A 23,502-nucleotide genomic window follows, 5' to 3' on the forward strand; every position below is an offset into this window, starting at 1 on the left:
ATGATTAATTAAAGATATAGGAGGGCCTACCTCACTATAGGTGGTGGCTCAGGACACCATATATTCAAATTTTAGTCATTCTCTAAGTTCGCTATTGTAATTTATCATTCAGTTCTAAATGAATATATAGAATAAATGTGTTGATCACAAATTCTGTTTGACTTTAGAATAAAAATATATCTGCATACACATACATAAACACATGCAACACACACACACACACACACACACACACACACACACAAAACAAAGACAGAGAGAGATTGGCTGAAAGCTAGAATGAAAAGGTACAAAAATAAGAAATATAAGGAATTCAAATCCAGTATTGAAGTGGAAGTTATGAAGTATACATATGGGGTTTTACCAACTCTAGCTCTGTTAATAGGCGATATTTCTTAAGTCTTCTTAGATACTAAGAATATATGACTATTTAGGATAAACATCTCTGGCTCCTCTCCTTCCTACCTCTCCATCTGTGTACAGCAGGATTGGTTTTGACTGTTAGGATGACATAAGAGATATTGGGGAGTAGGGTGTCACATTTTCCCTTCTACATCCTATTTTGTGGAATTTTGTGATCTAAGGCATATCATTCCTAATCTGTGGATCAATAGAGGTTACGAGTTTCACAAACCAAATAAAGAAAGCTTTCAACTTCCCCAAATTACATGCTTGATAGATCAAAGAATAATGGGAAACTTAATGTTGATTGTTCCACCATGTTCCTTGAGAAACTGACTCTTTCCTCCAGTTAATCACCTGTTCTGCTCGCATTTGCTTCTGCCAAAAAAATAAAAAATAAAAAATAAAGTAAGTTTTACTTACCTTTTCTTTGCTTGAGATATTTGCTTCCTTTAAAGCTGACAATAAATCCCCCCTTGTTAAAAGGAATGAGAGAAATTGGACTGAGTAGCTATATGTTAATTGCCTACTTGCTGAAAAACAATGCCGCAAAAATGGCTAAATAAGGAAAATTTATCTTGGAGTATTAATTAGCAAGTCACAGAAAAAATGCTTTCACTAATCAATGGAGCACATTGCTACCTCTACACTCTTTGTATTAATTGCTTGTTGACTTCATTGGCAACATCATTTTATTGCTTTGAGAAATATATAAATAGGACTTACGAATTCCAATTAGCAATGTATTTCTTCAAGGCTTGGAAGTCTACAGCTATTAAGGAAATATAGTTGGGTGTGATGGAACATGCCTATAAATCTAGACATGAAAAGTAATGAAAGAAAGATCACCAGGTCAAAGTCATCTTTGGCTATGTCATCGGTTTGAGGCAACATAGGTTATATAACACTGTCCCTCAAAGCCTTCTAACAGAAAATGTACTTTCCTTTACACTGACTGAGCATATTATCATTTTACAAGTTTACCTGAGGTCCTATAACAAATTTATGTTTGCAGAATTCTTGAGACAGGTACATGAATATAGGGAAAAATATAGAAAAAATCAGCAAATGGATATATACGTTATTAACCTGCAGTAAGTAATAAATTGCTGATGAGGAGGAGACTACTGGAGACATGGTCGAAAAGAGCTTTGAATGACCGGACATTATAAGTTAAGGAATACTTTGGAGGTGAATACATGAGAAAGTGGAAGGAATTATGCAGAAAATATAGATGCTAGGCATGGCGTCAATAAAGGTGTTGACCAATCCTCCAAAGAGCTCTGGGATTTGAACATCGCACCAGAGTTTGAATAAGTCATAGCAGTTCCTAGCCCTTGATGGTATCAGGAAGACAGGGGAAGTTATCATGTCACTCAAAGTGTCCAAGGAAGGGACATAAACTTAGGAAATATTTTCTGTATGTTCTCTTCAAGAAGTTCTTGAAGAACAATTACCCCCAAATACTGTCTATTGGTGCAGGGTCTCCAGAGGCTAAGCAAGTGAGTCTCCCCTAAGGTATAAGGGAAGGCTTAGAAGGCCCCACAGATCATTTTTTCTATGTGATACCATGTGAACTGGGCTTTGTAATACTTGAATAAAAATTTGCCAAGCTAACTTAAGGGAGGAAATGTGGATATGAAGATGGTATATTCTGGTTGTGTTTACTATGAGTAATGACTAAACTCTGAAAAGTGTAGAGTTAGTAAAAAGGTAAATGGATGAGACACAGACTATATTTTAGAATGATTACTCTAGAAAAATGCTGTCTGAAAGTAGAAGATTAGGAACCGAAAAAGAAGTTATGATATAACTTATAAACACATACACACACACACACACACACACACACACACACACACACACACACAGGCTAATGCACATGCACACACATGAGAGAGAAACAGAGAGAGAGAGAGAGAGACAGACACAGAGAGACAGAGACAGAGACAGACAGAGAGACAGAGGGAGAGTCTTTCTAGTGATTTAGTGTTGCTCTGACCTATGTAAGTTTAGAGGTGACAACTTGGGGTTAGATGGCATATCAGACATTTTTCTAAAGTGATGTACAATTTCTAACTGTATGCTCAATTCTAATTCTCACTAGATAAGTGCAGCTTTCACCTCTCATCAAAACTGCTTTCTTCTGAAGCAGATGGATAGCACTCCAGAGACCCCACTACTGGTCAAAATTCCGACTACAAACACATATTTGATAGGACGTAGTCACACTATTTTCCATAATGTGTAAGATTGTAATATTAAAATAGAGTTGAATAATTGTAAGAGGAATGGCAGAGCAAGCACAGACTAAAATATTCAGTATTTAACCTTTAATGGAATAGGTACCTGACCCAAGTGTTGGCTACTTCAATTATCACTACATGTATGAAATAGAGATTTTAGTGCACTCTGAGTTTAGTCTCCAATCTTTGCTGATATTACCACTTCATATTTTACTTCTTCATATATTATAAATGCTGTAATTCAACATTATCTTACTAGACATTCTTATCCTTTAAAGAAAGTATAAAATAAATATTTAATATTTATTGACACATTGAACCATCCCTAGTCTTTTTATTAATATTCATAGACACTATAATAGTAGAAAATAATAACCCTGAAGCTACATATTTTATCTTTTTAGTGATATAAACAGATAGATAATCAATTCTCTCAGCTTTTAAAATAATTTTTGTTATGTTACTTTTATTTTTAAAGGCTGCCTTTGGTCAGTGTAGAAAGACCATATTAATACCTGTCTCTTTCCCTCAGTCAGTACCTGCTACCATGGCCTTTCATCTTGTATTGTTTCTCATGAAAATCTTCTGCCCTCTAAGGATGTTGCAGATTTTATCTTTAACATTCTTTCACAGTGGTAATGTAGTGAATTCGTATGTGTTTGTGTTCGTTTTGCTTGAAATCAATGAACTCTCAGTTGTCAGAAACTTCACTCTTTCACATGTACATTGACCTAACTGGATACTGGATTGTAATCCCTTAAGCATTTTTTTCCACCTCTGAACTTCAGTTAGCTAGGTCGATATGAACACGTAATCATAATATCTGCTGAAGCAATCAAACTATAAGAAGTCCTTATTGTATCACAATTTAAAGGATCTCAGTCCATCCTTGTTCTTTGAGGTCTCTAATGGCTCATCATGGTTAGATCTTATCATGAAGCTATGTATTCACATATTGGTAACTGGGTGGCAAAGAAGAGAAAGGAAGTATTGTCTTAGTATCCTCCTGAAGGATATGCCACCTAGGACCAATATGTCTCCCACTTACTCCTACCTTATTGTATCAATCAGGACCACTACTGACACAAACAGAGCATAGGCTTCAAACACAAGTTTGAAGTTCTTTGGAGAACCTCTAGCATCCATAGTGTAGGTGTGTCAAATAGTTAATTAAGACAGAGCAATAATGTCTAATCTCAGTATAATTTTAAGTCCTGGAGTTTTCATTATATTCTTTCAATGTTGTTTCTTTCTTCCACTAATTTTTTCTGCTTGCTTCCTTAGTAGTTATGTGTTTTCTTTAAAACAGTGTGACTGATTCTTTATAAATGACTTAAAGTTTTAGTCTGACAGGTTTCATTATATCTGTTATCATTATATCTGTTATTTTGAGATCCATTCCTGCGTAGTGATTTCACTCTGACGGTGACTCCTATTTTCCCACTACTCCAAAAACCTAGTGTTTTTAGTTTGTAGTGGATATTTTGAGAGATTTATGTCAAACTTTTGAATTCTTATGCTTTGATCTAGAGTTGATTTCTGTTTGAGCAAGGAGTTTATCTATTAGATTGACGGGTATATAGTGACTATTCCTTGTTTCATCATCATCATCATCATCATCATCATCATCCTCACCACCACCACCACTACCACCACCACCACTATCACCATCACACAACCACCCTCATTGCCCTCATTATCATCATCACTGAACTATTCCATCCATTCTTTTAATGGTTGGTCTTTCTTGGATTGGTATTAGATAATTAGTATTGATCTGCAAGAACTGTGAGTCTGACTTGTTCCTTAAGTTTGTCCTCCTTGTTCAATAACTGAGTGTTCATCTCATAACTCCTCTTATCTAATCTATAGACTCTTCCCCTAAAAACATATATTTAATGTACCATCCAGACATCCTAAATGCTCATAGCAAACTTTCAATGATATTTTTCTACAAAGTCACTGCTTTTAAGAGGCTCTGTCCTGCAGTACCCAACTTCCTCAGTAACTTTGAACTCCACTCTGCCTCTCCCCCAGGGACACTTTTCTACTCTCTTTGAACCTTCTTCTCATGCCATGACCTGGGAAGAATCAAGCCCAAATCTAGAAACTATCATGCTTCAACTCACTTATTCATCCTCTCATGTAGGTTAGAATCTCAGTTTCAAAACAGTTATCATGTATTTTCTTTTTCAGTTGCTTAGAATGCCTTCCTCCCATCACTCAAAGCAATATATTCCAAGTAAAAATGTATTCCACTGTTAAAATCATACTATACCTCTGACCATCCTTAGAGAATAAACTAGATTACCAATCCTTAAATCCTTTATTTTTAAAATGATGAATATATTTTGATAGGCTTAGTATTAGATATTTTTTAAATTTTTTCCCTTTAATTACTCTCCTTAATTTCTCTAAATACTGGTCTTTGCCATAGTTTCTGTTATTTATTTGTGAGCAGTTACAGATATGACTAGAATTTGAATCTTTTTAATCTCTGTTAACACTATTTGACTTTTTAAAATTCTCTTTCCTTAATATTTTCTGGTCAATATCATATTTTGCCAATGATATTTAATTTTGTCTAGTGCCTCAAATTATTTTATAAACATTGGTTATCAAGTAATACTATCCCTTACTAATCTAGAGTGGCTCATTTCCAACATTATTCATCTCTCATAAGCCCAAAAGTTTAATACAAAATTTAGATACAGGGTATCAACAAGCTTTGACTCTGAACTTCTTAAAGCAAAATATATTTGAAAGCTGTACATAATTGAATTATGTTTTGCTTATAATTTACTGAAAGATAAAACCTCACATGAGGGGAAGAAAAAGCATAGCTGCATCTTTTTTCCTTATGGTTTTAACAGAAGAGTTCATGGTAAATTGATCAGCCCTCAGTCAATTAGACTTTGACATGTACTAATAAGATCTAATTGAGGAATTATGAAGACATTTGCTCAAGAGAAAATGAGCACATAATTACACCATAAAGAGGTTAAAGAATCAATGTTACCCAGCTGGAAGAATATTAGTTGAAGTCCCAATGGCATCTATAAAGGACACTTCATAATACATCTGTGAAATACAGCACTGACAAGGCCAATTAAGATATGTAGAATAATCTATTTTTAATTGTAAGAGTTCAGTTTTAAACATTCATTTTCCCCTTTGCCTCTGCCCACTCCAGGTGCTGGTGGATGGTCTCCATCAGACAGTGACCACTATCAATGGCTTCAGGTTGACTTTGGCAATCGGAAGCAGATTAGTGCCATTGCAACCCAAGGAAGGTACAGCAGTTCTGACTGGGTGACGCAATATCGAATGCTCTACAGTGATACAGGGAGAAACTGGAAACCCTATCATCAAGATGGCAATATCTGGGTGAGTCAATATTGGAAATGCAAACATGCATGACTGAATGGAAAATATGTGAAACTGGAGGTGAACTCACATGGCCTATTCACAGCTGCAAATATGTAATTATGAAAACTCTTTGAAGGCTACTAATTAACCAAGTCATTAATTAATTCACTTTTGCATATTGAGGTACATTTTCTTAGACTGAAATATACATCTAGGGCTAGCCCAGTGGGTCTCTGCCTTAAGAAACAATTGAAATCACTCGAAGAAGTATTACTAAACAAAAATGCCATTCACACCTAGAACAACAAAACCAAGATCATGTTCATAGAAAATCCAAATGTATTTTAACCATCATTAGAGTGCATCTACATGCACTTTTTATTATCCTATGGTGAAATACTGGAGGAAAAATATCTCTTCAGTGGGTAGCAGGTAAGAACATGATTGAGTCAAGATATGTTTAAACAGTAACATTGTTCAAGATAATTAGACTCATCTGGTGATAAATATGAATAACAAGAATGATTACTTGTGAAAGAACCCTGTGAAAACAACCCATGTGGAGAAGGAAGTCTGGATGTGCACTGAGTTCTCTGCCTTCACTGATGGTGTTGAGGCACATGCTTCTGTGATCTTCTACCCTTCTTTTATTGATTTATCTCCTTCCTTTCATGTTTCTCATTAAAATTAGCATAGCGATGAATGATGAGTAATGAGTGATGATTTCCAGAAGATTCTGTATTAGCTAATCATGAAACTGTAAAATTACCAACAAGTGTAAGGTGTAATGTAAATATTGTGAGATACATTTAAGTGTTATAGTTAGCATTCCACATAATGAGTCTAATAACCCATGACAGAAATACCAAGAGTGGTGACAAATGAAAATTCATTCACTTCCAACAGTCCTTGAGGATTTTACAGCTATAAATTAAACATTAAGCAATGAAATTTTAACTTTTATAATATCAACAAAACATATGTAGGCTTAACCTTAGCAGTGATGATAACTAAATATTAGATTTTATTATAATCTATTATTACTTAATAACACGTAAGATTGACTTTAAAGAAAGTTTAGACAAAGTTTACTGGTCTTTTGGTTGACAGAAATTTACAAAATGAAATTATCAGGTAGTCAGAAGATTTCATGTTTTGAGCTTACATTTTTTAACCTTTCCTATAATGATTGATACCTGAGGAGACTGGAAGGCAAGGTATAAATTCTATCTGTCCTATTCTATCTATTGAATATATATATATACATATATATAAAATGTGAGTGGGTATTTTCTCTATTATTGTTATGGGAACAGTTTATACAATGAATAAAATATTGTTTAAAGACCACGTAAATATTTTGAGTGGTTTAACTATCATTGGTACTGTATTTAAGAACCAGAAAAGAGAGTAAAGTTCAAAAAAAAAATGCAAAACCAAAAAACCATTCCCTAGACTCAATAGTGTAAGCATTAACTCAAATCAAGTGCTGTTACCTTCACTGGGTTGGATTCATATAACATCAGCCTCCTCAACATCAGTGTTGAGCCCAACAGGTTCCAAGATGTAGTCCAATTGTCACACAGAAGGACATGCTTAATTGTGGTGATCCAAAATCCAGCAATAATAGACAGGAATGTGAGACCGATTCACTGAGGAGGGGAGGGAGGACAGGACTAGTAGTGAGGTAGGGGGAAAGAGTGATTTAGGCAAGTGCTCTTATGTGAAATTGTTTAAAATATGGATATTAAAAAACAATAGCTATCAAATATTTATCAACGAAACAAAAGAAACAACAAATTGTATAAGTGAGAAATATGAACAGTTCATGCATTTTTAAGGTCAAGAATATTTGAATGAAAGTGGAGCTTGAAGAGATTCCTAAAATGGCCTGTCCAAATATTTGATATGCAAGAATGTGAGCTTCTAAATGTACCTAACTAGCCAAGTCTTCCAATCCTCTCTGATAACATTTAAATAACAGAGTCCTGTGTTCTGACAAGGACATTTCCTTCTATGTAGTAACCCTTTATAATGTAAATGACAACATTCAGATACATAAATACTAATCCCTATCATTGAGTTTACAGTTTCACAATTCAAATTTGGAAAAATTTCTGCATTTTTTCAAGGTTTCCTATATATAGTGTATTTAACAAATTACCAAAAAGTCCATTCACTATTACATGAAATACGAATTCCACAAGTAAAATTTTATATCTTATAAGATTTATGTCCCATATTTACTGATATAATGTGGACACAGTATTTTGTCCTTGTAGGATTTTTTTTTAAGCACAAGAAAATGTGGACACATTCCTAATCATTTTTAAAAAGAGTTTTGACCTCTTTTGGTAATAGTCAGCAGGTGTCAGGCAAAATTAATTAACACTACTGTATGTACTTTGGGATTCCTGCTGTGGAGAAATTTATTATCAAATTTAAATTACAAAGATTTTCAACAAGAATATGTGAACATATACTGCCATTATCTAACATATCAAATTGAATATTAATTAATTAGATACTTAAAACACTCATAATTTTAGCAGAAAAAGTCACACTTGTAGTCACAAAGGTTCATTGTTTCAACAAAATTAGAAGTACCAAAAACATCTGGAACACAGACAGATACTTGTGGGAAATTTTTGCTTTTAGGAGTGTCAAATCAAAATTTTTGATTTTCGGAGTGTCAAATCAATGGCTGTATTCTCTAATGGATTCTAACACTTAGATAACGAAAGTATCAAAACTACTTTGTTTGTTGAGGCTGTAACGTGTTGATTAGTAAGGGAAACTTGAGCTGTGGTGTCAAATACCTTGACTTATTCATTGCTTTTATATTCTGGAAGATTCAACACTCCTCTGGGACTGAAATTCCTAATCTGGAAATGATAGAATCAACCGGATGTTAAGTTGTAATTATTTAAGTGAATAAATTCAGTGAGCTATAATGGTTTAGAAACACACTTTACTCAGCCTAGTAACAATTTATGCATCATGTCTGCAGTGATGAGCTCCTCAAATATTTCTGTACTTTCTGTCCTCTGCACATTCAATTTACCTTGCTATATTTTCATGCATGACTTAAAATAACCACAATATTGCCAATAAAGAAAACATGACTTAACACAGGAGGTAGACTATAAGTCAATTTCTGATATGGTTTCCAAATAAACACTAGGAAGAGTATGCCTCAATATATCAGTGGCTGGCACACTGTAGGCCTGGCCAGGGACTTAGGGATCAGAGCCCTTACTCTGAGCCAAAACCCAGTGTAGTGCTTGTAACAGATTATTTGTTATCATAATGATGGCTTTGCGTGCAATGAGCCATGTAAGGGGACAGCATTTAAAAATGAGTGGGTGATTCTGTCCTATCTTTTCAACCATTTGTCATAGCAGTTGCACTAATTTTCCAAATCATTTAAAAATCTGTTCTTATTAGAAATGCACAACATGTATGCCTCTGTTCCACACTTAGTGTGCTTAGAATAGTTTTTGGGTTTTTTTTCCTATAATACAAGGGATGAAATCCTTCTCTTGGGTAGACCTTGTGTTCTCATCAATAACAGTTTCCTAATGCAGTTTTCTTCATGGGTAGCTGAGGATTCTCCTGCTCGTTTATACATTCAAATATGTTGCCACTCTCACTCTCAGGTATTTGAGGGGAAGACCAGACAGGCATATTTGAAATAATTGTATCATTTGCTGAGCAAAAAAACAAAAACAAAAACAAAAAAACCCACAAAAAACAAAAGCAAAAAACAAAAACAAAGAAAAAAACAAAACAAATAAGAACTATCTCATTAGTTATTTTTATAATCATCTTTAACATAAGTAAGTAAAAATCTTAAATAATTATGTAGGATAAAATAGACTCCAAGATTAATTCAAAACCATTTTTGAGTCTGGTGAAAAAGATTTTCCTATTTACACCTCTCTTTGACTGGTTGATACTTTTAAATTCCATAAATTTTAATAAGCCTAGTGGATATTCAGATCATTTGATATACACTAAAATGCTTCTAGGCTAGATTTGATCACTCTTCTGTATTATATTTGTATTGTAAACATCTTTTCACATGCCTGTGATTTCTTCTTACTTCAAATAACCCTACTCAATATCTTTTCATTATAGCACCTTTCTAACAAATATGGCTACACATCAATATTTTTTCCAAAATTTAGAATATAGAAGTAATGTAATAAATTTGAATATGATTTGGCATGCATTGTTCAACAAGAAAATGCTCTTCAGTGGCAGTCAAATAAATATGGTATTATTCTTTATAATCTACTGAAATTTTTATCTATAGGGTAAATATTATATACAGAATTATCATTATAAACTTTAAAGTACATGTTCTACTTGAGATGTTCTGAAGTAAAGACCCCAGGGCTGGAGAGATAGCTCAGACTTAAGAATGTATTTGGATCTTCCAGAGTACCTGAGTTCTTGTCATTAGATTAAGACTAGATTTGGAATTCAAATGACTAAAAATGCTTAAAAAATAGATGGATACCTACAAAGGTTTTTAATGAAATAACAATTTCTTCACTTGAGATACTAAAAATGGCAACCTTATGGAAGTTAAATGAATAATACTTTAATATGCCTAGATGAAATAGCATACATAACAGTAGACCTTGTTTCTTATAAACAGAAGACTTGGAAGAAACAGGCCAGAGAAAGTGTTTGGTTCAGTCAGACTACCCTGGCTGTACAGGTATTGTCTGTTATATAGGTTCATAAATTTGCAATTTGGTATTGTTTTCAATCTGAGCATTAATTTTTCTTACTTGTAAAATGGGATTACCCAAGTAAAATGGGTTTACCGAAGTAGTATTTATCTTAATCAACTTAAAATCTAAAGGGTTCAAATCAATTATCTACATATAGATCTTAGAACAATGTGACCCATACTAGCTATCTAGTTGCTGTGAATTTTCTAACTTTAAGATCTTCAAAGTCATTGAAGTCACCTAGTACATGACCTTGGATGTCGCCTTGAAAGTTGAAAATAAACTGTGTGGATTTGGATTTACAATGGCATTCTTTTATATGCTTGTTGGCATGTGTATTATATTAGAGTTTTGCTTGTCAGCCTGAAGTGAATAATAATTCAAACTGTAGCTGGAAAATAGTTTAGAATGCCACTCAAATCATAGTATTATGAATTTCTACCTTGGGTTCTACACAGTCTAGATAGCGTATTTAGGTTTTGGCTTTTTATTAGATGTAAAGGGAAATATAACTAGGTTGTTTCTGTGATGTTTACTTTAATCAATTCATCATTGTTAGCTTTGCAACTCCAAGGAAGCTGATAAACCATTTCTGTCCAAAGTATCCATGCATGTCTTCTTGGGCTAATTTGAGAGAGAGAGAGAGAGAGAGAGAGAGAGAGAGAGAGAGAGAGAGAGAGAGAGAGAGACAGAGAGAGACAGAGAGAGACAGAGAGAGAGAGATACAGAGAGAGAGACTAACACAAAGATAACACAAACTAGGGTGATTCTATTGGTGTTCGTTTGGTTTTGAGACAGGGTCTTCTTATATAGATCATGCTGGCCACCATCACAAGCACTGGTGTTACAAATTTGAGGTATGTGGGCTAAGCTAACATAAGGATTGGGGAAAGGGGGTTCCCTCCTTTTTTTCTATCTACTTTCACTCAGTTGTGAAGAATATGAATATGTTCATATATGAGGAAAATGAAATAATATACACAATAGTTATAAGTATAGAGGGGAACTTGTGAATGTGCTTTTCAAACATGACCTAGGCACTACCAGTGCCCAACACCTGTGTCTCTGTTAGAAATACAAAATCTGAAAGATCTACAGGAAAAACTTAGACTCTAGAGTTTGACAGGCAAAACATACTGCTTAAAGGAAATCTACATCACTTTTAGTATTTTAGGGACTCCTATGAGAAAGAAGGATTAGAATCAGCCTCCATGTTTCCAAACCACAGGGTGGAATTAAGACTAAAACTCACAGTGCACTCTGTAGGTCTTCGTGTGGTGTTCTTGATCACTCCAGCTTTCTCATCCCCACCTCAGTCTTCCACAAGACTCCCTGAGCTTTGCCTATTGTTTTTCTGTGGGTCTCTGCATCTGTCTCCATCAGCTGCTGGATGAAGCCCTTCTGAAGACCATTATGCTATGTCTCTGTCTGCAAGTCTAGCAGGGTATCATTAGTAGTGTCAGGTATTGGCTCTTGCCCATGGGATGGGTCTTAGGTTGGGTTAGTAATTGGTGGGCCATTCCCTCATTCTTTACTGTGTCTTTATCCTTGCACTTCTTGTAGGTAGGACAAGAAGTCTGGGTAGAAGGTTTTGTGGGTGGGTTGGTGTTCCCATCCCTCCAGTGGAAGTTCTGCCTAACTATAGGAGGTGGCCTCTTCAGGATCCATATCCCCTGATGCTAAGAGTCATACTTAGCGTCACCTCCAAATATACCGGGGCATGTCCCCTGTGCCAGAGATGCACCCCCAACGTCCCCACTCCTGACATCTTATCTCCTTTCTGTTTTATTCTTTCATGAAGTTCCTTCCCTCTACAGCAGATGTATACCTTTGGAGTGAGATTCAAGCTTCCTCCCTTGAGTCCTTCTTATTACTTAACTTCTTTGTGTTTGTGCATGGTAGCATAGTTATCCTGTACCCTATTGCTATTATCCACTTATAAGTGAGTACACACCATGTATGTCTTTCTGGGTCTGGGTTACCTCACTTGGGATGATATTTTCTAGTTTCATCCATCTGCTTGCAAATTTCATTATGTCTTCCTTGTTAATCACTGAGTAGTATTCCAGTCTGTAAATGTACCAAATTTTCTTCATCCATTTTCCATTTTTCTGTTGAGGGACAACTAGTATGTTTCCCGTTTCTGGCTATTTATAAATAGTGTTCCTATAACCTGGGTCCATGGATTCTCAAAGAAACTGAACCGTCAAACCAGAGACCATACACAGAACAGACCTAGGCACTTTCCACATATGTAGCAGATTTGCAGCTTGATCTTCATGTGAGTTCCCTAACTATTGGATTAGGACTATCTCTCACTCTGTTGTGGGCATTTATATCCCTTTCCCATAGCTAAGTTGCCTTGTCTGACTTCAGTGTGGGAAGATGCTCTTAGTCCTGCTGTGACTTGATGTACTAAGGGGAATGGGTACCCATGGGTGCCCCCTCTTTTCTGAGAAGAGTGGATTAGTGCCTCCCCTCTGGGGATGGAGTATAAGAGTGAGACTTAGAGAGGAAAGGTAGGGCTGCAATCAGCCTATAAAGTGTCTAAATAAATAAATTATTGTAGGAACTGAAAGAGATCATGATGCAATTTGCAAACCTATTTATCTTGCAGAGAGAATGAGTATCAACTCATGATTGGTAGGCTCTTACTGAGCAGTAGCACCTTTCAAGAGCTGAAGATATACAAAATGAACATGATTACAATGTTCAAGGGCTGAAAATAAGTCCGAATTCTGTGGTAAAGCTATACACATGCAGCTCGACTACATCCTAAAAGATACAGGCTTCCAGCATTGCTTTGGCCACACAAGGATTCTCCTTCAGATTGGCTGAGGGTTAGGGCTGAGTGAGGTCTTTTGAGATGATAATCATTGTTTCCTAAGCAAATAAAAAGTTGTCATGCAGAGAGGAGTAGATTGAAGACTTCCTAAGCAGAGAACCCTCTATTGAAGTAGGTACCTATGGGGCCTGACGCTTTCTAACAGCCACATTCTTTATAACTTCTTACAAATAAATATAATCTTCATTTCTTCACAAAATATGAACTCATCCTTTCAGCTGATATAGGTGAAATTACTGCAAGATCCATGAAATGGGACTTTCTAGTTGCACTAAAAGCTCCGATGAGCACATAATATTCTTCTGGATTTTCTTATGAGAGGATGCTTTGCTGAAGCAGACACATGAAAGGATGTTTTGTTGAGAACAGATACATGTTGTTTTTTGGAAGTTGTATGGTGAAAAGCATGTGAGTTTTGCTGAAGCAGACTCTTAAGAGGATGTGTGATGTTTGGAAAGAGTATAAGTATAGCCAGCAGACAGTGGACTATGCTCTTGCATTGGACTGTTCTGCTCTCCTTGCTCATCTTTGACATAACTTTCTAGAGTGAAATACACCAAAGAACTTCTTTGGTATCCTTGCTGCTTCTGTGGACTTGCACAGATAGGCAGAGTCTTGCAGGCTCTTCTGGATCAAACTGCTACTACTGATTCATGTTTGGTGTTTAGCTAGTAGCTGTACTACCAAAAACAAAGATTGGAATCATCCAAAGAAATATTTCTAAACAAATCCACAACACCCATTTCCTATTAAGTTTTCTTTTCTGATATATCTGGTGGATGGCAGACTAGAAATTTAAAAAAATCTTAATTAAGGTCGGTTTAGAAATATCTAAACCTATAGATCTAGCTTTATTTTTAAGGGACTGTGGTTGGTGGGTACTTTCTTCTAGGTCATGGGTATGTGCCAGGTATGGAAACGTTCAAGACTCACTGAGAGCACATAGTAGCTATTTCAAGCCTTCCAACTGAATTGATATTTCTCTATCTGCAGAAAAGTGAGGCAAGACTGATGTAACTCACATCTGACCTTCAAATCCAGATATACTGATCTTTTCATAGTGTATGGTACCAAATGACTATTTTAGCTCTGGAAGGAGACCTCAGTGTAAATAACCATTTGCCTTTTTTTGATTAATGAAAACTCTATAGAAAAAAAAACACACAGTAGATAGGATCTAGAGTTCTTCTGCAGACATCCAAAATTTGCATTTATTACTGTGTGCATTTGATTATGTTCAGCAACTTTCTATGGATTTAGTTAACTTAGCTCAAAAAGTACATAACGCTATCTGAGTAAATGAAACAAGGAGGACTTGATGTTCCTCAATAGGATGGAAGAGAAGGTTTGTGGTTGATATGAGGGAGACAGTAGACAGAAGTACCTGGAATCATGCCATGTGGAGAGGGAAGCGATGGGGGATGGGAGAGTCTGAAGCCAAGAGGCCAGGAGAGTGGGAAGAGTGGTGGCCAAGAGGCAACAGGATAAATGTAGACAAAATAGCTGGGCTATATATGGGTCAAAGAAGTTGTGGGAAAAGAAAGCCCAGTCCAGTCTCTGGGCTGGAGAGTTTTATCTAGGAGTTGGGCTACACAGTCAGGAGGACTCTGAAACAGGTAGGCTGACTGCCAGGAGGGCCCTAAAACAGGTAGACTGGCTGACTACGTCTGTTTTGGTGTGTTGATAGGGAGCTCAGATGTTTATCCTGAGCTCGAGCTACCTCAATGCCGAGGGCTTTTAATAATTAATTCTTCAAAATAAGTTGAGAGAAAATGCCACAGAAATGTAATTCCCTCTTATCTCCCTATTTTCCTCTCCTCTAATTATTTGCCAGTTTGTTGCTGCTGTTATTGGTGTGGCTTGAAAGTGTATAAGATACACAAGAAAATAATAAGTAGGCTTCTCTTTGAGATTAATATAGTCAGAGTTCAGGGACAATAAAAATTATGACATTGCTTTAAACAAAGCCAAGGCTACCATATACAGCTTATAGGTAGCTTGTGTTCTAGTCACTGTGGTGGTAACTGTTTTCACTGTGAAGGTGTGGTTTCTCGGCATGGAACTCATAGATATACATTTGCCAAACAATGAACTTTGTCTATTTTGGCTCTGAAAAAGAATTAATAGACTATTGAAACATTTGGCTAAATGCAAAATTGGATTGCTGGAGTTAAACTAACTTAATTATTGGTTGTAGTGACATGATCATTGGGGCCAGAAGCTGGCTAGTTGATTGGATGCCTGAATGGCTCATTTCTTTACCATAATGGGCTTTTTAGTTACCTGGAGCAAAGAGGCATAGACATCTTGTTTTCCAACTGATAGAATATTTACGATAAATACCTGTACTGATCTCATAAACTTTGCTGACATATTTCAATGAGTCTGCCAGTAGGCTCATTGCAATCTTACTTAAGTGGTTTATAATTGCATTAGGATTCAGCTTTAGTGACATCAATGAAAACCCTCCCCTATGCTTTAGCAAAACAGTGCCCAATACTACAGGTGCAACAATTAGCAAGCACTAATAACAACCACCCAACGTTTACTGGGGACTTACATGCTTCGTGTACTTTATCTTATTTAATCTTCAATGCAAGAAAGCAAATGGAGACGTCATTTGTTATATAGCCCAACCATAGACTTATGGACAAAGTTAGAGGTGGGTGCTTTCCCAGTTGGAAACGGTGCATTAACAGTGCACCTGGGTGATGGTGGCTGAAACATCAACTATGATTATTGTAGAATTCATTTCATCACATGTATGCCTATTGAAGAAAACAACCCTACATACACACTGAAATCACAGAAAGGCTTAGATTTGAAGCCTGATCTCTTTAGCTCACTAGTCAGGGTCCTGAATTCTGTGGGCCTTGTCATTCTCCCTCTCAGTCCAAGTCAAACTTGGCAAGGGCTCATTATGAAGTTTTATCCTTACTCTGGGAACAAAGACAAAGCCTAAGGTTTTAGTAGTTTGTTTTGTTGTTGTTTCTATGTTGATCTTTGAAACTGAGTTCCACTGCAGAATCCAGACCAGCCTTGAACTTGCATTCCATGGTAGTTTGTGTTAGGATTACTAGCATGTACTACCATGTACAGTAACAATTTAAGAATTATGAAATAAACCATGTGTGATAGCATATACCCTTGATTCCAGCCCTTAGGAAGCAGAGGTCACCAGATCTCTGTGAGCTCCTGACCAGCCCAATTTACATTGCAAAGTCTAATCCAGCCCACACAGTAGGACTCTGCATCAAAAAATTAAATTAAATAAAACAAGACAACCCCATAGGGTAGAACCAAGCCAAACAAAACACAGCACAAGGAATTGTCAAGTACACTTGTAGAAATCTGCTTTAATTATATTTATTTCCATTAGCTATATAGAAATGTACATTTTTTTACACAATGCTAGGACACTGTGCTATTTCGATACATACCTACAGGGTACAATTAAGTTAAACATATCTGTTCTATTTTAATTATAATGAACCACATATATAAAATGGGAATATGTTTATGAGAGATTGAGTAGAAGTTAAAGAAAGTTGAATTTTCAAAGTAAAGATTACAGAAACTATTTTTCTATGTATAAACATCCTGTGTTTCATGTGGCCCATGTTTACACTGTGCATATCTTAACTTTTTTAAAATTTTTATTGAAAATGGAACTTTTTTCTCACATAATATATCCTGTTATGGGTTTCCCTTCCTTAACATTTAAAAATGCTGCCATAAGGTGTGCTATATTATAAGCATGTAAATGAATAAAACATACATTTTTGAAGTGATAACACTCATACTTTCCCAGAAAGAGCTAGAAACTTCTGTTTGAAACCCCCTATGATAAAGACTCTACAGAAGTGCCAATGTTTATGTCTGTTGAATACTTTTGGCTACTTTCTTGTATCTGCATGTCTGCATAGATGAAAATCGATGGGGTATTATGTATTCCTAGTAAGCAACCTCATAATTTGGTATGTATGAGAAAAAATGTACCTAGGTCAAAAAGAAAGACTAGGTCAGTGGTGCTTGGCCCTGGTATGTATAACAACATTAAAGGAATTGTCAAAGTCCTTTGGAGGCTGGCAGATCCCACTCCAATTAAATAGTAGTCTCTAGGATGAAACTCAGCTAGTATTATTTCAAACAATTTGCCCAGGAGTTCTGACATACAGCTTGGACTGAAGACCCTAGAGGACATCGATGCAAGTCTGTCACCTTCACAGAATAGCTCGAAATGACATGGCATGACACTATAGCCTAGCAAACAGAATGGCTGGCTGTGGCCACCCTTGTTTCCAGTCCTGGAGTCTAAAATCTTGCCTTATCCTTTTTAAATATTAACAAGAGAAAGAGATTGGTGAGCATATTCTGCCTGCTGGACCTTCCTTGCAGAATCACTCATACTCCCTGCAACATACTAATCATTGTTCCAGATTTTAATTTGAAAACTATGACTCATGAATTTCACTATGATCCCAGTACTAAGCAACCAAAATACATAAGATTTTATCTTACCATTCTACCTTAAAAACACGAATTACTCACTTAACACTTTGCTGTCCTTGTCACACATTGGATGACTTATACAAGAGGATCTCTTATAGTACTGGAGATCAGAAGTTTGAGATCAAGAACTCGCTGTTGAGGGTTAGAGAGATAATTCAGCAGTTAAGAGCACTTGCTACTCTTCCAGAGGACATGACTTGTGTTCCTAGTACCCATCACTTGGCTCAGAAGCACCTAGATCTCCAGTCATAGAGGATCTAATACTCTCTTCTGGCCTTCACAGGCACCTGCCTGTACATGGAACACATTCATACTGACACACAAACACATACACACATAAAGAAACACACACAAGGACGAAAATAGTGGGGTTTTGGAAAATAAGATCAGGCCACAGTTAGTTTCTTCTAATTTTAGGAAGGAGCAATCGATTTCAGGTTTGTCCCCTTGAACGGAAGACAGCGTTCTCTACTACTGCTTGGCATCACTTTCCCATGTGTGTGTGTGTGTGTGATTTTTCTTCATTTGCCATTCCTTTGATAAAGATTATAGTTCTATTGTCTTGGTATTAGGGCATCATTTTACCCCAGTACAGTTTCATATAGCTATATGTCTGAAATTCCCATTTCTATATGTATCACAATGCTGAGTTTATTGGTTGGGGAACATAAGAATTTGAGAGGTTTGTTTGTTTGTTTGTTTGTTTATTTATTTATTTATTTATTTATTTATTTATTTATTTATTTTATTTATCCATCCATCAACTATGCTTTAAAAAAAGAATTTGAGAGGAGACAGAGTTCAACCCACACATACCTAACGGTTAATATCATTGCAACTAAACAAATTACTAAAGACTGAAACTATTTATATTCAGTGGTCTGCTGAGAGTATGGCATGTAGTTGAAAGACAAATTTGGTCAAATTAGAGTAAATGCAACAGTGCACGAGGGTTCATGCCCATAATCCTAACAGTTGGAAACCGGAAACTAGATGGTCACTGTGAACTCAAGGCTTGCTTGAACTAGCTATGGAGACTGTTCAAAATTCAAACGACAAAACAAAAAGAGCCACAAGCAGTCAAAATAAAATGAATCAGGTCTACATTACAAAATAAAAATGACCCTTTCCAAGGAGTGTTTATATCAACCTACATTAGCTCAAGAAATATCCAGAATCAAACCTTGAAATATTTATTAATGATTACTTATATGTAATTCTCTGTGTTCATTGATTTATTATAAAGCTTAAAAGAAACATTTCAGAATTATTCTTTTATGGGAAACAGATGATATATATGATATCAATATGTATGTATTGCACACACACAAACACACACACACACACACACACACAGGTGGATAATCTATACATCAACCATGACATGTAAAAATTTGGCTTCAGAAAATGTTCAAGTTGCAATCTTCATTGAGCATTTTCCTGCACAATAGCACAATTTGACACCATCTACATCATTTGAATGCTAATGACACATTAATTTATATTAAGAACTCAATCCTCAAGAGCATTCATTCTAGACGTTTTTAGGTGTGCCTATCATCAAAGAATTTTCCCAAAGCTTTGGCCATTCAAATTGTATATTTGATCACTAATTCCAAATGCATTATTATAGTACCTATTATATATGGCAGGTTTCCTTAGTGAGCCCTTGCAGTTTACTCAGACAAAGTTAAGAGATATATTCTTTCTATTTCAGATAGAAAAACTGGGTTGCCGCTAGCGAAGTCATTGTTCATGATATGCAGTTAGCAAGCAGAATTATTCATTCCATGCACAGTGCTTGTCCTGTTTGTGTGTTTGTCAGCTTTGCTACAGTATACAAATTGGAAAATAGAGTTGTATATGATAGCCTAGAGCAATAGAAAGAGACTGTGAATTTATCATAAGGTTACTTAGGCTGTTTACATTCAGCCTGGCATAGCAAGTGCTTGATATCAAAATAAAAAAAATGTATGTATAAAAGAAATTCCCTGTCTCTTTGCAAAGATTTTGGGCTGGTGATATATGTGGCCATATACAATGGATTTTGGCATGACTTATTTAAAAAGGTCAGAGTAAGATTGAATGTCTGTAATATGACAGCTTTATTCTTGCAATAGTTATAAAAAATTTTACTTTATCTTTACTTAAAAAAGGAGCTATGTCTGGGGTGTTTATTTTAAACTTTAAATCCAAAGGGCAAGAAACCATTATTCAGAGATATTTTATGTTAGGGAGTCAGGAAATGGACAGTAAAACACAATGTACATGCATGTCTATCACGTACATAATCAATTTTGTAGTTATGATTAATCTAGTTCAGTGATGTATGAAATAGAACATATTTCAGACAACAAACCATATTTCTCCATCAATTTGGTTAATGTGACTCTAGGCTAAGCATTTTTCTTTTCATTTAGTTTTTAGGCAAATAATGTGTTTTACTATGGCATTTCGTATGTGTGTTATTATATGTTCTAAGTTTTCCTCATTCCAAACTGTCTTCCCTACCTCCTTTGCTCTGACTGGTTTAATTTCTCTCCCCAGATAGAAATTCTCTCCCCATTTCTACTTTCAAACCACATGCATTCTATAACCTCTCCCAAACCATCCTTCCTAAAGCTGCTTCCTTCTTCTCTTAATCTCTTCTTTAATTTTATCTTCATGTACACATAAACACACACATATATAAACATGTATGCATATATGTACATGTTCACATGTGAACAATGTGTATGCATATACACATAAATGCATGTGTAAGTGCATATATAAATGTACAAATGCACAAGTATATACGCATGTATAAATTCATACATGACTTTAAGAATTACTGGATTCAGTCAGCTCTGCTTTTGTGTACCTGTGACCACAGTTAACAATTTAGGATTAGGCATACTATGTGGGAGCTCATTCTTGGAATGGAAACCAGATCCTCCCTCTCACAGTAGCCATAGAATGTCTGTAGTTCTTCATCTATGGATTTCACCTGACCACACTTACATGTCAAGTCATATTGTAATTATGCAAGCCTTGTCCAGGTAATGATATTGCTAAGAGGTCATGGGTTCATTTTTTTTCATCATGTCTAGGGGACACTATCTAGAAAGAGGGATCACGAACCACTGAATCATATAAGCTTTCTGTCTCATATTCCAAGACTTACCCTGGGTTTTAGAAATAGTTGGAGTTTGGTCCTGTCTCTTATTCTCTGCATTTTGAGTGGTTATAGGACTCTTTCAAAGCTCTATGAACAGAGCATTTTATTTTTATGTATACTCATGTGTAAAATCTTGTGAAGTCATTTCCATGCTGCTGGATTTTGTTTCAGAAACCCTTGTCTATGCTGCGATCTTGGAGTGTTTGCCAGTTTTCCTCTGACAAATCCAAATTTTCCATGTTACAATGGGTTCTTTAGTAATTTGGAATGAATGTTCGCTAAAATCAAACATGGCTGTCGCTGGTGGAAAATCCTACTCACTGGGTACTAATCTAGTTAATACTTTAAATAGTTTGTACTCCATTAACATTTTCTTGCTGTCTTTGCTTTCTCGATGATATAAAACATAACACGTAACCACAGTATCTGATTATGTGTGAGTCCTCCAAAGCTACATGTGGTCTCATTAAGTGTTCAGTTTCATCAGCAAAGATAGGGCACTGAATTTTCTATCAGTATCTATACAACTATTTACTTTTGTTCTTGTTTGTGGAAGTCCAGTTAAGTATTTAGTAATGAATTTGGATATGCAACTTTCACTCAAATGTACCATGAAAATATATTTTTATTTGTCTCTATGGACATGATGAGGGAAGACAGAAAGTCAGGAAAAGAGAGAGGGCAAAAAAGAACAGACAGGGAAGACAGAGCCAAAGCACATATCATAGAGCAAAGTTGCAGTATCAGAATAAAGAATAAAGGCATCACTTGTATACCTTAATTAACCCTTGCAATTTCTCTGTGAGTTTGAAACTATTTCAAATGATTGAATAAACACATTTGAAAATTTTAAATTCAGCATTATAACTTAATGTTACTGGACTATTTTTCGCACAAGTTATTTTTTCTATCCAAGGGGCTTATGAGGGAACACAAATAAACATATTAATCTGAGCACAATCATTGAAATCTATATTAGTATTTTAATTTGGGCATGGTCTGTTATCTAGAAGATAGGTGTTGTCCTAAGGAAATTAAAGATCTGATATGATAAGATAGAGGGAAAACAAATCAATAACAGAAACATAGCTGCTAAGGAATGTGAGTACCCATGAGGAATGAGGGGGCATTCGACTAGTGTGGGCTGTTGGTAGGAAAGACATGTTTAATCTACCTCTCTGTCTCTGTCTTTGTGTCTCTTTCTCTGTGTCTCTGTGACTCTGTGTCTCTCTGTGTCTCTGTGTCTCTGTGTCTGTGTCTGTCTCTCTGTCTCTCTCTGTCTCTGTCTCTCTGTCTCTCTGTCTCTTTGTCTCTCTCTGTCTCTGTCTCTGTCTCTCTCTGTCTCTGTCTCTCTGTCTCTGTGTCTCTGTCTCTGTCTCTCTCTCTCTCTCTCTCTCTCTCACACACACACACACACACACACACACACACACACACACAATTTCAAGAACAACCAATCATCTACAGATAACATGTATACTGTTCCCTAAAGTTTCTCCCCAGGACCTTGGTAGCAGGAAAATAGCTGTTTTCTCAATATTTTCCTCTTTTTTGAGTAATATTTTTGGAAATTTTTAAAATATTTTGATATATAAATACATTTGAGTCTCCTGTCAACTCATGCATTACATATGCAATGTTGCCACAAAACACACGGTTGCTCTACTGAACTATGTGGCTGCAAATTTGACTCAGTATGTAAATACTGGCCAAACAATAGTAAGGACCTGGAACAACTGGATCTCTAGAGCTCATATTAAAAAACAAAAAACAAGACCCGCGGATCCCGGCCCGCAGCAGCTCTCTGCTCCCAGACCCGGTGAGAGAGAGACCCAACCGCCTGGTCAGGTGGGCACTCCTGAGGCTGCAGAGCGGAAGAGACCACCAACACTGCTCACCCCTGCCCACATCCCTGGCCCAAGAGGAAACTGTATAAGGCCTCTGGGCTCCCGTGGGGGAGGGCCCAGGAGCGGCAGGACTTCTGCGCCTGAGACACCGCCGCCGGAACCTGAAAGAAACAGACCGGATAAACAGTTCTCTGCACCCAAATCCCGTGGGAGGGAGAGCTAAACCTTCAGAGAGGCAGACAAGCCTGGGAAACCAGAAGAGACTGCTCCCTGCACACACATCTCGGACGCCAGAGGAAAAAGCCAAAGACCATCTGGAACCCTGGTGCACTGAAGCTCCCGGAAGGGGCGGCACAGGTCTTCCTGGTTGCTGCCG

General features: G+C 36.3%; 1 protein-coding gene across 1 annotated transcript in view; it reads left to right on the plus strand.

Moving 5' to 3' along the window:
* Cntnap2 (contactin associated protein 2) overlaps nucleotides 1–23,502 on the plus strand; it is a 2,256,901-nt gene that overhangs the window by 653,862 nt on the left and 1,579,537 nt on the right. The window contains exon 3 of the mRNA NM_001427648.1: nucleotides 5,842–6,035. Coding sequence (NP_001414577.1) covers nucleotides 5,842–6,035 — 194 coding nt within the window. The remainder of the gene's footprint in view (nucleotides 1–5,841; nucleotides 6,036–23,502) is intronic.

Source organism: Rattus norvegicus, chromosome 4 (assembly GCF_036323735.1).
Source record: "Rattus norvegicus strain BN/NHsdMcwi chromosome 4, GRCr8, whole genome shotgun sequence".
NCBI lineage: Eukaryota > Metazoa > Chordata > Mammalia > Rodentia > Muridae > Rattus > Rattus norvegicus.